The 17,726-nt window shown below is 44.5% G+C and overlaps 1 protein-coding gene across 1 annotated transcript in view; it reads right to left on the reverse strand.

Moving 5' to 3' along the window:
- Nucleotides 1-885: 885 nt before the first annotated feature.
- The window catches only part of ARSB (arylsulfatase B), a 128,783-nt gene continuing 111,942 nt past the window's right edge, over nucleotides 886-17,726 (reverse strand). The window contains exons 7-8 of the mRNA XM_015571573.1: nucleotides 3,299-3,421; nucleotides 886-2,550 (exon numbers count right to left, since the gene is read on the reverse strand). Coding sequence (XP_015427059.1) covers nucleotides 2,285-2,550; nucleotides 3,299-3,421 — 389 coding nt within the window. The 3' untranslated portion in view covers nucleotides 886-2,284. The remainder of the gene's footprint in view (nucleotides 2,551-3,298; nucleotides 3,422-17,726) is intronic.

The raw sequence follows: 17,726 nt of genomic DNA on the forward strand, positions 1-17,726 counted from the left end.
CCTTTAAATCCTGAGTGTCGAACGTGCACACTGTACACAGCAACCAAGAAGCCAGAATTGGGGAGAGCAAAAGAGGTCATCTAGCGATGCCACCAACCTTAAAAGTATTAATGGTACCTATAGCGCTGGGATTAGAAGGATCCAGAAGGAATATCTGGGCTCAGTTAGTTCATAAATCTGCCACAGGCTCGGGAGAGGTAATGGTATTTTGGCCGGCTGTGTGCCAACCCAGGGTGTGGAATAGGCTGGTAATAGGTGTCATTAGTTCTAGCACCATTTCCTTCCAATCATCCTATTTTAATACAATCCAAGTTGGTAGCGACCAGAAAACACAGCTACTGAATGGCAGGAACCTAGCATATTAGTTGGTGGTTTTGTTTCTAGTGTCCTATGAAGAATAGATAGAACTGAGAATTACTGGCAAATGAAGAGTACCTTTGGCAGACACATTCCACCCCTACCCCAGCGGACATTACAACTTTACTATGGCGTGTCCAATGACTGCCCAGATGTGCAGACTGTGCTCCTACCCAAGGAGGCAGCTTGAGAACAGAAAATCAATGGGAAGATATTTATATTATCTCTGTATTCAGTTCATTGGACTACCACCTTTCATGGTGTGAGACTTTCTCATTTGCTCATTCATTCACTCATTTATTTTTTTTAAAGTGTATTGAGTCCCTGACCGGTTTGGCTCAGTGGATAGAGCGTCGGCTTGCGGACTGAAGGGTCCCAGGTTCGATTCTGGTCAAGGGCATGTACCTTGGTTGTGGGCACATCCCCAGTAGGGACTGTGCAGGAAGCAGCTGAATCGATGTTTCTCTCTCATTGATGTTTCTAACTCTCTATCCCTCTTCTTCTCCTTCCTCTCTGTAAAAAATAAAAAAAAGTGTATTGAGTGCCTTCTATGTACCAGGCACTGGTGATAAGCAGCAAATGAAACAGTGGAGCTAATGCAAAAAAGCGTATAATTTTTGCACACATTTCTCTTGAGTCTGATACTCTTTGGAGCTAATCTGGACCAATGCATGTCAGTAGGACATTAGTGGGACTGAGAAAGGGCTGCCAGGTCACACGGTGCATCCTGCCCCTCACCCCAGAACCTCAATAAAAGCAGTGAGACTGGGAGAGTAAGAGAAATGTGGATGTGCCCTCCTGGCTTTCTCAAGGCCCAGAATCCCAGATGCTGGCCATTTCCTTTTTTAAATTGCCCACTTCCATCATCTCGAACAATAGTGCCCTTTCCTGGGGCTTTTCTTCACTGCCGGGGAATAGCAGTCAGTGTAACTCATCCTACATTATGAGACAAAGCCATCGTCATGATAATAAACTCCCTGTAACTAGAAAAGTGCTCACCAGACAGATGACCCAGACCCAAGCCTTGCCCACCCAGGCCTCTTCGCGTCTACCATGAACTCACAGAGCCAGGCCACGCCTTCCTGGCAGGGCTCTCCCTTGGGTGTTAGGAGGGAAAGGAAGGCAGAGCTCACTGTTCCCCAAACCAGTGGTGCTCAGAGTGGAGAAGCAAGGCAGACTTTGCGGGCGCAGGACGCCTGAGTCACAGGGAAGGGGAGGAAAGAACCAGGGGATCTGTGGGTAGCAGGAAGTCTAGACAAAATGAGCAATGGCTGGGGGAAAGTTGGGGCTAAAAACACAGTTCTTTATTGTAAAAAACAGAACCAAGGAGTAGGCATGTTGCCATACTGACCTTACCAGTGAAATGGGCCTTATGCTCCAGGACGGGCTGAGTGATGAGGTGTGTGAGCGAGGGTGACCAAGGCGCGTATTCACATGGAACGTCTGAACATGATCTCTCCCAGACAGGGAGACCCCCTGGCCAACAGAGCCATTAACAATTGTCTGCTCCCTTCATTTGTTACAAGAAATGTGAGTCACGCCAATAAAAGCTGGCTATTGGCAGAGGGAAACCTAGCATCTGACTTGTGAGGCAAAAGGAGCCAGCTGCTCCGGCCTCCAGGACTCACTAACTTCCTATTTCAAATCAAGTTCCCAGCTGACCCACGGCTCCGGAAAAAGGGGATGAACCCAGTCACCCTCTCCTCTAGACACACACACCCCAGCCCACAGTGCCAGGGTTCCAGATCTTATCGTCTTCTTAAATGCACAAGGGGTTGAAATGAGACAACCACGTTAATGTGGTTTAGGGGCAAAAGAAGGACCAGGGGAAGCCATTGGGAGAAAAAATGAGTCACACGAGTAGAATCTGAAGTCCAACTTGCAACAGAAAGGCTTTCTAGCGTCCCACCCAAGGCTGCCCCAGATCCTACATCCAAGGGCCCCAAGCCCCAGTACCCTTGGGGTCACAGCGGGGGTCCTGATCCGGGTAGAACACGGGCACTGAGTGTTTGTGGTAGAACTGTAGCCGGGAAAGGAGCTGCTTGACCACATGGGGATACTTCCTGGACAGGTCATGTCTTTCTTCTGGGTCCCGATCAATATCAAAGAGCCAGAGGGTCTTGCTTGGTGGGTCCGATGAGGGTATCTCAGAAACATTGTATTGGGATGGTGGAGGGAACCAGTGACCACAGCCTGGCAAAGAAATATAACAGTTTATTGAAGAGAGACATGGTCGGTCAGTTCTAATTTCGTGGAGGGTGCCCGGGGGACAGAGCTGAGCTGGGTTGTGGGCATGGACACACGAAAAAGACGGGGCCCTTGATGCTGTGTTTGGACCGAAGACTCGGACGTCTGGTGCTTTAATGAGACATGTCTCACTGCTTCACACCCAGGGGCGTCCAGAAAGATGAATGCATGCGTGTGTGGGGGTGGGGGGGTGGGGGGGGGAGAATTTGTCACATGACTTGGTATTTAGTGGTCATGGGCCAGGGATGCTAAAATGTCTTGCAACACATGGTGCAGTCCCAAACAATGAAGCATTGTCTTGCCATGGTCGCCAAGAATGTCCTCATTATACACACTGCTTAATCGCATCATGATCTTAACCATCATGCCACATACTCAACAAGTCCTCCACAGCTGTCGCTGTTAGAGAAGGTGCTCAGGGGAAGCAGCCTCCTCCCCCAGCTACACAGTGGGCTGAGGATGGAGCTCTCAGAGGTTCTCTTTGTTGTGCTCGAGAACCACGTGTACCTGAAATCCTTACTTTCCCTGAAGCACCAGAGTGGCATTTCTTCCCTTTACTCCTCCTACAGTTAATTCTTAGCTTTTTGGGGGTGAGGGGTCAGGATTAGTAGGAGATCCCACCACTCCCCGCCCCCTCATTCAACAGCCCCAGAGTTATGAGTTGTTCCATTACGGGGAGTGCTGAGCATTCTACCTGGGTAGCCCGTGAGGAGTTTCCAGTTTCTGTGTCTAATGGCAGCATGGACAGATGTGTTGAAGGCTGAATATTCTGGAAGAGAAGAGTCACCCTGTGCTGGAGCCGTGCTGTTCCCAGGACCTGGGAAGAAATAGTTGGGGAGGATTAGATCACTGCTATCGGAATGTGTCATTATAAATCAACATTTTATTTCCTTCTCGCAGAACAGTAGCTTTTATTCAACACTGGAGTGTAAATGTGTATCCTGCCACAGAAATGAATCTTCTATTAAGTATAAACAGAGCCAAAGTTACATTAAACGTCAGTCATAAACCACCACGAATATAAAAGAAATCCCAAAGAGATTAGAATACTAATTCATCCTTAAAATCACTGCGTTCTGCCAACGCACAGCTGGCCATGTGCAGAACAGTGTTCTGTTACAGCATGCTGGGTTGTTTGTGTGTTTTGCTTATGCTGTTAAATGATTGAATTAAATAAATACATTTTCTGTGTAAACTTATACCTAGGGAGAGAATATAATACACCATAAAATGTACATTTTAATGGAGTCTATTTCAAGCTATGCGAGGTCAAGCATGCCGTGATAAATAGTACATATATTAATTTTTTAACCACAGGTATGAAATCTAAAAGTAATTGAGCAGTGCTCAGCTAACCATTCAGACAGGATAATTATGGGTGTGGGAATAAATCTGGTACACAAATTATTGGCTGGTATTGTGGAGGACATTAATTTATCATCTTGAGGTCTTATATTAATTGATCAATAGGTTTTTGAGGAGAGCAATGAATACCTGTCCCTCTTCCCCTTTTGAGTTTGGAACCAATTGAGGTAGAGGCCAAACAGACGAAGCTGAAAATATTGCTTTTGTTTCTGATAAACTTGATTGGTGAGAACACAGGTTCAGATCTGTGACAGGGAAGCCTTGCTAATAACTGGCCCCTGACTTAGGAAGCTAAGCCACCCATCACTAGTCTCGCTGGACACCCACCAGGCTCCCCCGGGGATGCACAGCTCAGAGCAGCCCAGGGTGCTTCCAGATACCCACAGACAAAGGCTCTGACTGAGCAAGCTTAGTTCCTTCTGTAGGAGAACTCCCTCTTTCACCTGCTTATGGGGAGGAGGAGTAAGGTCCAGAGAGACCCAAGTTCACCTCTAGTTGATGATCCTGGACGGCAAGGTATGAAGGCCCCCACCTCCTCTTACCTGGCTATGTTTAAAAGCCTCAACTTAGGGCCTAACTGTATAATGTTTAGTCTAAGTCCACATTTATCTGTTAACTTTTCAAACACGGTCACAGCAATCACCTTGGGTGCACGTCCAAAGATGGCCAGACCACCCACCCAGGGACTAATGGCCATATCTGTGATAAGCCTGTGCCCGTGGTTGGTCCATCTGTCCATCTGGTGCATGGACTTTGAGGGCGCCCTGCTCCCTGCCAGAGCAGACTTCTGTGCTGCTCAGGGCTGCAGGCAGGAAGTGTTGGGAAAGGCAGGGTCCCGTTCTTTTGCCAGTCTTGTGGAAATGACCCTGAAGACATCTTGGAGACTGAGCCAATCAACATGGGTGGTTTTAGACCTTCAGTCCTAACAACTGCATACCAACAAGTCATTAGCACCAAAGGAAATCTTTTTGACTTCTTGATTCTGTTTGCTTGTGGCTGTTTTGGCTCCAATAGCTTGAGGAGGTCCATCACAGGAAGTGGCTGTTAATAGACAGACTGTGGTGAACTGCAGCCCTCATGAATTACTCCTCACAAGTCTGTATGGCGGCCACGTTTTGATACCAAAGAATGTTAAATAACACAAGTTTGCTTTGTGGAACATAAACAGCAACAACAAAAAGGAAATTCGGCTATCTCAGCTATACTTATATTTACATACTTTTTTTTTTCTTAAACAGGAACATAAAATACCCAAACAATAAATAAGACTAAATGATGAAAGATGCTGTTATCTCAATGAATTTTTCATTTTTAGAAATTAAACAAAGGAAAAATTACTAGAAATAGTATAGCTAATCCCTGTGAGCTGTCACCCAGAATGAACAGATGTTAGCATTCAGTCACATTTGCTTTTTATTTTTTAATTAAAGAAATAGGACAATGAAGATGAAGTGACAGTTTCCTTTGTCCCCATCCTCAATCCCAGATCCTCACCCACTCCCCAGAGGCTTCTGCTTCACCATGAAAGTGTACAGTGTTTCCTTCAGCTGTTTAAAAATACGTTAACATTGCCGAAACCGGTTTGGCTCAGTGGATGGAGCGTCGGCCTGCGGACTGAAAGGTCCCAGGTTCGATTCCGGTCAAGGGCATGTACCTGGGTTGTGGGCACATCCCCAGTGGGAGATGTGCAGGAGGCAGCTGATCGATGTTTCCCTCCCATCGATGTTTCTAACTCTCTATCTCTCTCCCTTTCTCTCTGTAAAAAATCAATAAAATATATTTAAAAAAACTATAAACAAATAAAATAAAATAAAAATACGTTAACATAAATTTGTGTCAAGGAATAATATATAGTACTGTTTGATACTTTAAAAATGCATGTGTGTGTAAAGCTATACATATTCTGCATCTGTTGTTCACCCACAATAGTATTTTTAGAGCCCTATTATAAACGCATATATATTTAACTGTTTAACATTTCACTATATAAAAAACACATTTTATTTAACCTGTGAGGGGCTCTTAGATTCCTTCACTTTTGCTTTTTCCTATTATAAGCTATCCTGCAGGGAACATGTTGCCCACAGCTCCTTATGCATATGGGCTCTGGGTGTGTGTCTGGCAGAACTGTCTAGTTTAGTGATTCTCAACCTTCTGGCCCTTTAAATACAGTTCCTCATGTTGTGACCCAACCATAAAATTATTTTCGTTGCTACTCCATACCTGTAATATTGCTACTGTTATGAATCGTAATGTAAATATCTGACATGCAGGATGGTCTTAGGCGACCTCTGTGAAAGGGTCGTTCGACCACCAAAGGGGTCGCGACCCACAGGTTGAGAACCGCTGGTCTAGTTGCAAGGTGCACACATTTCCAACTTCACAACATGTACTGATTGGCCCGCCTACCAGTAATGTCCCTATTTCTTCACATCCTCTCTGATACTTTCAGAATTTAAATTTTCTACCTCTCTAAAAATTTGAGAGAGAATCTAGAGCTTAAAAAAAAATCATTTGACCAGCAATCATATCTTTCTTTTTCTGTGTCAATCCTAAGACTGCTTTAAAACATTTTAAAATAACACTCCTGGAAAAATGTGCACAAATCTCACTTGACAAAGCGTGGACTCTCCCTTGTAAACACCAGCCCACTCAAGAAAGAGAACATTACTAGGCCTGCAAAACCCTCCTCTCCCCAAGGTAACTGCTTTCCTAACTTCAACTAGTGTTTTCAGGATTAAATCCACAGTGTATGAGATAAGACTATCAAGATGTGGGATAGGAGGCAGAGATTACTTAGAATGTTAACAAACTTTTAGAATTTCTCTGAGGCAGTTGGATTAGATCCAGATTTAAGAAATACTTATTGCCCAGCTAGTGTGGCTCAGTGGTTGAGTGCGAACCTATGAACCAGGAGGTTACAGTTTGATTCCTGGTCAGGGCACATGCCCAGGTTGCAGGCTCGATCCCCAGTAGGGGGCATGCAGGAGGCAGCCAATCAATGATTTTCTCTCATCATGGATGTCTCTCTCTCTCTCTCTCTCTCTCTCTCTCTCTCCATTCCTCTCTGAAATCAATAAAAATACATTTTTAAAAAGACATATTTATTGATTAAAAACTATGTGGTACGAAAGCTTTGTGTTCTAAAATTCTATGACATGAAGTACTAAGCAAAGAGACACCTAAGAGAAGTTTTGAATGTAAAATCTAAGATATTTAGGAACTAAGTTATAAATAATAAAATTTCAAGTTTGGTGACTGGGAGAATAGAGTTGCTGCTGGCAGAATGGAGATGTTGGGACAAGAAATAGTGGCAATAATATGATTCTGGAGTCAGGTATACCAACTTTAAAGAATTAATATTAGCTCACAGTAGAACTATCACTCCACATTGGAGCTAACACACTGGCCCTGCATGAGAGACTGAAGCATACTCTCACTCAACCACCACCCACAGCGCAGTGATCACTGAACCCTGGGCACCCATTAGTTGTCTGGAGAGAGAAGGAAGAAGAAATCACTTGCCCGGAGACAGAGCACTGAATGCCAAAAACCCCACAGAACTGTTAGCAAATGAAGCAGAGAAGGAAATAATACGAGGAAGAAAAGCAGTTGAACAGGACATCACACAAGTCAAGAGAGCAGAGAGTTTCAGACCATGAATCACAAGTACCAAATAGTCCCCCCATCAGCTTGGTGAACAATAAATAAACAAATAAATAAAAAATAATAAGCAAACTGGATTTGTTAACCTTTGGGAAGAAAGTAGGGCGTTCAGAGAGATGCATAAGCAAACAAATCTCTTTTCCTTCTGAGCTAAAAGCCACCTCTACGATGATAAGGCTTTCTGGCTAGAATAACTACTCAGTTATAAGATGGATTAGTCATGTGTATTGGTTTTGATGTGAAAAAGATCAGCAGAAAACCTGAGGGCAAACGAAGGAAATCAGTATTTTACGTAACATTTAATGAGCTTTATAGAGGTCCTTGTCTGCACAGCCTCTGGGAATGTGAAACAGTTCAAGTATCCCGAGTGAGGAGGACCCATCAATGGCTTCGTGGAGAACTGTGCTCGCCAGAGCCAGGGGTTCCAGACACGCCTGGGAGTGGTCTCTAGGTGGGATGATGAGTTAGTGGGTGGGGGTCCAGGTTCCCATCTCCACTTCAATCAGCACCCACCGTTTAACCCTTTAGGAAGTACCTGTAGTATGTGCTCAATATACTGTACATCTCTACATTTTTGTTTGAAGAAAGGGCCTGTGGCTAAAATATAATTTGAAAGACAGTAATTAGTGATAGGTGAAGGATTCACCAAATGGAAAAGGGACTGAGAAATGCTCAAGGACACACCTGACCTCCTGGTATTCAATGCTTCTGTCTCTTGTTTGTACAATGCCTCCTCCTGACTCTTTAGAAACTACTGTCTCATATCATCTATGATTGTGTTTTATAAAATAAATTAATTTTTCTGACTATGTACTTTACACATTTATTGTAGACACATTGAAAAACACACAAAAAAGTATGAACAGGGAAATTAAAATTACCTGTAGATTTATTAGCTGTTTAGATTTTGGTGTATAATTCTTGAGACTTTTAACTACACAAAACTTAAATAAAATAAATGTGTTAGCTCACTTGCAAATAAGAGGTAGCTTCACAGAAAACAAACTTTTCATGCCTAGAGGAAACAGGGAAGGGTGTGGAGGAGTCCCCAGCATCAGTGCAGGGTGAACAGATGGCTGGGTCTCCTCTCACCGAGCGTGAGCGTGGCTGGAGAATGGGGCTTAGAGTTAATTCTCTGACTGTGTAGGAAGGGATGGTAATGAGGACCTGGCTGTGGGACTGAAGTGAAGGCCCGTCCCCCCTCCTCCAGAAGGCAGGGTGCACAGCAGTGCAGAGCACACACTTTTGGAGCCCAATTGCTTGGGTTTGAATCTCAGCTCTGTCACTCACTGGCTGTGGGACCTTAGGCATTAGCTGACCTTCCTAGGCCTGGATTTCCTCATCTGTGAAATGAGGATAATATCATCTATTTCACAGAATTGTTGTGTGGCCTACATGTGATGATGAATATTAGCATTATGCCCAGTATATAGTAAGTGCACAATAAATGTTATTATTACCAGTTGTGCAATCTTGGGCAAGTTCCTTAACTTCCCATGCCTCAGTTTACTATCTATAAAATTAGTATAACAATAGCTAGTGGTATAAGGCACATATAGTACTTAGCACAGTATCTGGTACACTGTAAGACTACTGTCAACATTAATGATAACAGCTTTATGTTTGAAGCAGATAGTAAACATTTACTATCTGCTTCAAACATAAAGCACTGTGTTAAGTGTTCTAAGTGAACTCACTTATTCCTTGCAATAGTTCTATGAAATAGGTAATAATGTCTGCCCAAAACTGTCATTAAATGCTAGAAAGGTTTTTCCCTTTTATATCTTCTTTTACTTAAGAACTTAAAAAAAGGAGAAAAGTAGGCAGAAGCAATTACTATATCAGAAACAAACAAAAAAAACCCACACAGAACAAATCACTTCTTTGGCCTGGGCTTGGAGAGGATCTGCATTTGCTCCCCCATTTGTGTTCCCGACTTTGAACAGGGTTGGGGGGTAATGTCAATGGTGGAAGTTTTAATTTGCTGCCTTTAGGTTTAGTCCCTTTTCTGCTCTGTTGAGGGGCCTGCCATTTATTTCCTCTGCTCTCTTTCTTTTTGATCACTTTAATAATGTACAGAGATAAGTTTAAATTTTTATTCTAGCTCTAATGACCCATTTTATTCCTCCTGCTGATATGAAGCCATCTTCACACTTCAATGGCACATGCCTATGAGAACAAAACTTATCACTTGGGCTAAGGGAAGAAAACCCCCTGCTTTTCTAGATATCTGGCTGTCAATGTTTTTCCTAATATGGAATCCTTCATTCATATTCTTTAAAGTGTTTCTTTTTTAATTGATTTTTTTTCGAGAGAGGAAGGGAGATAGAGAAAGAGAGAAAGAAACATTGATATGAGAGAGAAATATCAATCAGCTGCCTCTTGACTAGGAATGAAACCCACCACCTTTTGGTGCATGGAACGATGCTCCACCAACTGACCCACACTGGCCAGGGCTCACGTATGTTTTTTTTTTTTAATATATTTTATTGATTTTTTACAGAGAGGAAGGGAGAGAGATAGAGAGTTAGAAACATCGATGAGAGAGAAACATCGATCAGCTGCCTCCTGCACATCTCCCACTGGGGATGTGCCCGCAACCCAGGTACATGCCCTTGACCGGAATCGAACCTGGGACCTTTCAGTCCGCAGGCCGACGCTCTATCCACTGAGCCAAACCGGTTTCGGCTCACGTATGTTTTTTAATGAATTGGTAAGACTTAGGTTTAATTAGCACAACTACCTTCAACTTCTGTGCTTAAGTTAAAAGTTCTTGAAAGTAGATTGTTTGCTAGCTTATTACGTGAGTCAATATGCCTCAGAGTCTATTTGCACTAAACATTTGATTGGTGGACAATTTCTTCAAGGTTAAATCCAAAGAAAGTTCAAAGGACCCCAAATTCAAGGGAAGTTCAAGTCAATAGGATCCTTATTGTGCCGCTAGTCTGAGCCACAGTGCCCACAGCCTGCACGTTCCCCAGATCATAGCACACTGGGGCTACATCTGGCCAGATGCACTTGGGCACATGTGGATCAAAATCCAGTCTGCTCATAATTTTACACGTCCCCAGAGCTGTGGGCTCAGGCCAGGCTGCCTCACATCCCGCTGTGTGGCAAGGACTTGCCTACCCAGATGCAAATGTGTACACTGCTGTCTTGATGCTTGTTTTTGAAAATCATTCTGAATCTAAAAATGAAGTTTTCTCTAAAAATAGTTCCCAAAGAAACACTGGCCAGAAGCCCCACACTCTGAGCTGATGCTTCGCTGACCCTCTTTGCATAATTTTCAGAAGCGAAAAAAGGCCCCAATAGCCATACGTACGGCCCTTGGGGCTGGAGAGCTGGGACTTACAGAACTGTGAGGAATTAGCAGCAGCACTCCCTACGCTGTGGCTCTAGTTCTGGGAAGGAACTCAGAGAAACCACAGTGCATTTTAGTAGCTTTCAGAATAATCTCTCCTTCTAGTATCTTATTAAGTTACTTAACCACTCTGACTTCCTGTTTCCTTGTATGAAAAATGGGGATAAAAATAATGTCTACCTCCCAGGCTGACTGTGAGGATGAAATGAGATCCTATGGGTGGTGAGTGTGCTGTGCACTGAGTATAAATGTCCTGGTTCCAGGTCTCTTGAATTCCCACAGCAGCTGCCACAGGACTGGATGACCAACTAGAGAAGTCATTTCAGTTTTGGTTGAAACTATGGCCTTTGATTGACAGCCATCAAAATCAAGGTGTGATCAACAGCCCAGATCTGTAATGACCGTTAGATCTGAACCAGCTGCCAAGGGACCAAGGTATTAGAAAATCATGGGTAAGAAGGGATGAGGAAATGTGGAGGTATTAGTCATAGGGTACAAAGTTTTGGTTATGTAAGTCCCAGGGATTTACTGTACAGCCTAGTGCCCATAGTTAACAATTCTGTATCATCAATACTGTGTCATCAGTACTGTATCATCACTACTCTATCATGCACTTAAAAATTGGTTAAGTGTTCTTAACACACACACACACACACACACACACACACACACACACACACACACAATAAATAAAGAGGGCAGGAGGAAACTTTTGGGAGGAGATGGATATGTTTATATTATAGATTGTCGTGATGGGTTCACAAATGTATATTTATCTCAAAAGTCACTGTCGTATACATTAAATATGTACAGCTCTTTGTATGTCAATCAGACCTTAATAAAGCTGTTTAAAAACAAATGAATAAAAAATAATGTGAAGTAATAAAGCAATGCCACATAAATTCTATATGCTACATCAGAGGTTTAGCCACATATTGTGAAAATAGAGTGAAACAGAGCAGGGATCGTCAATTATGGCTCTATGTTAGGATTGCCTGACACCCCAGTCACCATCACACAAACTCGGTCTCCTTGAGCCCAGCACAGCTCAGCCCTGGGCTCTCGCCTGGCCCAATGTGGGCTGTTTGGTCTCCTGTCACCTCCAGTGAGTTGAAATCACCATCTTTATCAGCAGCATCTATTATGCTTGCAATTGTCTTGAGCAGCTCCTCCCTGCAAACGCACTCTATGCAGCTGCCCCTATAACACAGCTAAAAGCAGGGAAGTCCAATGTCCTCTTGCTTCTGTGTTTTCAGTCTGCAGAGGCCTCCTCAGGCTCCAAGGATCTCAGGTGACAGACAGTGGCCAGCACACGCTGCTGGAGGCACCCACGTGGGCAGAGGTGCAAAGAATGAGGGGGCCTGTGGGCATGGGCAGCATGTCAGCCTTGGGGGACGGTGGAGCTGGTTTGTGGTTCTGGGTGACAGTGGCGACATGCCCTTTGCCCATTGGAGCCAGTTCCAGCTCTCGGTCCCTGCACAGCTCTATCGGCATGAACTCTGGAGAAGGGGAAAATAAGGAGGCCTGACCACCACTAGAAATCCCCCCTAAATTCATCCTGCCTTATTTCTGGACATAAACCTGATTGCTGCATGTTTTCTGTTGCATCCACACCACTCATTTAGAATCCTCTTGGCGAAATCCTTACAACACAAAACAGGAGTACTGAGGAAAATATAACGCCAGACATAAAGCTAACCAGAAAAAGGTGAGGAGGAATATTACAGATGGTATTTATTACCTACTAGGGACAAATCAAAATGCTCATAATTTTTATACACGCAGTCCACATGACATATTTCAAATGAATCTTAAGTTTACAATTTTCAGTTTACAAAGTCAGTTGCTCTGACACCTACTCATTCAGTCCATATTTGATATTTTAAAAGTCCTAGTGAAAAAAAGGGCTTTGATGTGGCTTTCTCAGCCTCGGTGGAGTTCAAATGTTAATCATTACTGAATTGTGCATAATAAGTATTCAGAGAATGTGCCTGTGTTACAGGGAACTTCAACAGTTGGTTAATGTCTGACATTAGCCCGGAGTGCCAATTGAGCAGTATAAACCAAGGACTCAGTGAATCCTCAACTCATGACTGTGCTAGTAAATTAATCCATTTATATCTGAAATGGGTTACTCATTCATTTGCCTATAAAAATATTTATTTTGTTGATCATTCTAGGTGCAATATATTAAATCTTCAAAATGAATAAACCAAAGTCCAGCTGTTGATAATAAAATAATTTTGTTAAGCCTAGCCGGTGTGGCCCTGTGGTTGAGCATCAACCCATGAACCAGGAGGTCACAGTTCCATTCCTGGCACATGCCTTGGTTGTGGGCTCGATTCCTAGTTGGGGACATGCAAGAGGCAGTCGATCAATGATTCTCTCATTGATGTTTCTATCTCTCTCTCTCTGAAATCAATAAAAATATATTAAAAAATAATTTTGTTAAAACACCACAAGTTCGGAAATAGTGGAAAATACATTTGTTGACTGAGTGAATAAAATGCACAAAGTGCCTGAGAGGGTCCAGGGAGGCAGTGCTCACTGATCTGGGCCCTAAAGGACAGGATGAACGTGACAGCTAAAGAGAGTGTGACAAAAATGATCCAAAAAGTGGGGGGTGTCTCCCTTCTTGAATATTTCTTCTCCCTATGGAAACTTCCTCCTTCTCATAGTTTATGTACTCTCTCTGGCTCCATCACATTTCTGTTGCACCCTCCTACCCCCCGAGCCGCCCTGCCTTCTTTCGACCCTGTGCCCAGGTGAGGAGCGGGGCTGGGGGCAGAGAGATCCTGTCTACCTGACTGCCCCTAAGACAGCTTCCACAGGAGCTCCTCTCTGATGCACCATGTGCACTGGCACATCCTGCAACCCCGAGCTGGGTGCCTCATCTCCGCTCTTTCCTGTTGTAGCTAAAGTGGTAGAAACATTCAGACTGAGACGAGAGAGCGGCAGAGGATGGAACCCAGAGAGAAACAGCAAGTGAAAGGCAGCACAGAAGGGAAGGAGCCTCCCAAAGACAGAGGAGGAGGTAGACTAGAAGGATGCGTTGGAAGTCACGCCAAATAGTCCATGGAGAAATGGTTTCTGTCAAAGAGAGGAAAAGCACAAGAAAGCAGGGAAGGAGAGCCTGGATTTGGACACTAGGATGCCATCCATGACTGGGAAGACAGCAATGTCCCTGGGCTTGTTATATATAATGCCCATAATAAACATGAACGAGGGCTCCAATGAGCTTACAATAACAAAGGCAGATAGAAGAGTGTGTACTTTCTCTAATCATCCTCCAATTAAAGTGAAAACAGATGATCATTTCTAGCTCTGACATCACTGTGCCTGTGCCAACCACCGTTTCCATTCTGGGCCTGCCCCACAGCAGGCTAATCTAATGCAGAACTGTGGCTAGCCTTTGAATTCACATTTTTAGTTTGCCTTTCTCTAAATACAAGTTTTTCAAGTAATTGGTAGAGTCCGTCAGCAAATCGCTATAAATGGACACTGTGTATACATAAAAAAGGGGAAACTAACCAAAAATACTCCTCTTCAGCCTGTGATTAAGATGATGAGCATGAACCAGGCGGAGTCGTCTGTTCTCTGGCCAGGGATGAAAGAAGAAAGGCTCCCCGCCCCGCAACATGGCATTTATTGAAATCCCAACTTTCACAAAGCCCCGCGGTCCAAATGCTTTGCTGAAGGCCACACTCCCGTGCCTTTCGGCTCATATTCCAGAGCGCAGGAAAGACGCGTCTAGGCTCTGAGCACATTTTTGGAGAAGGATAAAATAATGCAAATTTAATACTTAATTTGGAAAGGGGGCCCTGCCCACAGACTCAGCCCGTGATGGCTGTCAGGTGGGCCTGCCCTCTCCCTGTTGGCAGGGCGATGGTGCCGTCCTTCCAGACCCTGGGAGCTCACGCTGGGGCAGCAGTGGCGGCAAGCACGTGCAGAAAACTAAAGCTGGCTGGCGCTCTCCCAAGGACAGCCCTGCAGAGCATTGCTATCCCACGTCCCGAACCCGGCATGTTACACAAACCCTATGATCACTGAAATGAGGGCCACGAGGTGCTGCTTGCCAAAGGTAAAAAAGCAAACATCTGAGACAACTCTTTCTAGCCTACCCTGGTTCTTGGCAGCAGCCCAGTTGGAACTAAGGATGTTTTATATTTTGAATCCATCAAGGTCTCCAATAACCCAGGATTCAGAAGAACCTCTCTTTCCAAGGAAAACCGAACACACATCTGAGACAGTAAGCAAAGACAGTGTCTTTAAAGAGGTGCCACCAATTCTCCAGATCAACGTGCAAAGTTCGGTTGCAGAGTATCCCCCTTACGTGTTCATGAATTTATACACACTGATCTGAATCTGGCAGCTTGATCAGGGCGTCCAACAGCCAGCCAGACTGAGATTCCTGAAGCCTCAACCCTTTCCCTAAAAACCTTGTGTTAACTGTCCTATCCATAACCCCAAAGTGATTCCTGGCTGCCAGGCACCTCACACACATCCATGAAATGACTCACAGAAGGGGCAGATCTAAATCTGTGCTGGCCAACCCAGTCCTGAGAGACACTCTCTCCCTACCAGCCATGGTGCCATCATTTGAAGCCCAAAGGAGGTGGGAGTGGGGGGAGGAGGGGGGAGACTCGACTCTATTGTCACTACCCACTCCTTCTCTTTCCTCTGATAGTACTGTTAGCGTTCACATGGGGGGCTCATGTGTACAGATAAACCTCATTTCTAAGACCTGCATATGGAAAACCAATTAAGATGGAGAAGGAAAAAAAAAACCCAGAACTGAATTTTCCATCTGACCCGAATAAGCATGCTGAGACCTTCAGGCAGATGAGGACATGGATGGAAAGCCTGCTGTCATAGCAGGGGCTCATGGCTCTAGAGGCGGGTGCTCTGCAAAGGTTAGGTGGTTCCCTGGTATACCACACACTCAGCGCCTAGCACTGCACAGATATCTGGTAAAAATGACTGAATAAGGCAATGAACTGGAGCTCCAAGGTTGTGGGTAGATTTACAGTGAGCTCAATAAGGTCAGACAGAGAGAAGAGAACAGCAGGCCGAGACACAGCCCGACCGTGGGAAATGTACACTTCTCAATTTCACACCTCCAGACAGAGCCAAGGTAGAAGAATAAGGTTTAGAGAGAAGATACTAGAAAAATTAAGGAGATCGTTATTATAGAATGAAGGAAGTTAGAACTACCAAGGGGCCTTAGCCATCATGTAATTGCTCTCCCCTTTGCATACATGAGGAAACAGAAGTTCAGTTCCCTGACCCAGCTAGTTGATGTCCAAGATGGGAGCCACTGGTCAGGTACCCAGCTCTGTATTAGGTCATACTAACAAGAAGTTTGGGCTTTTCTTCTTGTAATTATACTGAGAAGGAATGTAACTTTAAATTTGTGGCCAGGATAAACCTGTGGTCCCATTGCTAGATCTAAGGGGCATCTAATGATGTTAAATGATAGATTTAAATGAACAGATAATTCCTAACATCTTAACTCCATTCCTGAGTGGTCAAAGGGAGCGAGGCTGTTTGCAAGCATGAGGAAGGGACATGTAGGCCCTTATTTGGTTGTGTTTGGCTCTACTACCAGTGAACTTCTTATCTGCATAAGATAAAGAGCCTTCCTCAGAATAATGAGGAACACACATCCTAGGACCTGGAAAGAAGCCTTTATTTATTTATTTTTTAAATTCTCACCCAAGGATATGTTTATTGATTTTAGAGAGAGAAGAAGGGAGGAAAGGAATATGGAGAGAGAGAGACAGAGAGAGAGAGAGAGAGACACACACACACACATCAATCAGTTGCCTCCTGTACGTACCCCGACAGGGGATGGAACCCGCAACCTAGCTATGTGCCCCGACCAGGAATCAAACCCACAGTCTTCTTGGTGTACAGGACAACACCCCAACCAACCAAGCCACCCAGCCAGAGCTGGAAAGAAGCATTTTTCCTTCCCCCATGGGACTCACCCTCTCTCACAGAGAGTGTTTTCAATCATGCATTGGAACTGGAGCTCCAGGTCCAAAACTGAAAATTCACCATAATACGTTTCCCTCTGCATTGGGGACACTTTTTGTATTAATTTGATTAAATTCACCTGTCAGTCCACTTGAACACTTGAGAGAAAGCCAGCAGCTTACTGGGGCGTTTCCAATAGAAATATCTGCTACTAAAAGGTGATTTCCACACATATCCCCTGCCTCCCTTGATCAGGAGATAATTACTGGGCTGCTAAAGCCGCTGAAGCTGAGGCCTGGCACATACACTGTGCTTTTGTAAGCGTGCCAGAGGGAGCGCAGAAAGCCCTGGATGTGCACCACTCCACCCACCCCTGCGAGCTTCCATGAGGTCAGAGCATCCAAGTTCCCACAGAAACAGTGCTGGTCTCCTTGGCTGGAGGGCTTGGACCAGCCCCCGGCCTCCCTGCTGGTGGCTGCTTTCCTATGTTATCCAGCCTAAATGTCTTCCAGAGGCTCAAATGATGCAAGCTCTACGAAGACTGGGATTCATCCCCATGGAATACAGGAATTTACATTATTTCAACAAAGATTTCTTGAGCATTTACTCTGCACCTGGTGCCATACCAGGAACTGGTTTTATTCCATTAGGTGATTTACTAGTATTGAACAGCTACTATGCACTGGGAACTGGGCTTGAGTGCCATTCCCTGCAAGGAGGTCCTGGCCTAGTGAAGGGCCTGTTCATTATT

The sequence above is a fragment of the Myotis davidii genome, unplaced genomic scaffold, assembly GCF_000327345.1.
Source record: "Myotis davidii unplaced genomic scaffold, ASM32734v1 scaffold44, whole genome shotgun sequence".
In the NCBI taxonomy this organism is placed as follows: domain Eukaryota; kingdom Metazoa; phylum Chordata; class Mammalia; order Chiroptera; family Vespertilionidae; genus Myotis; species Myotis davidii.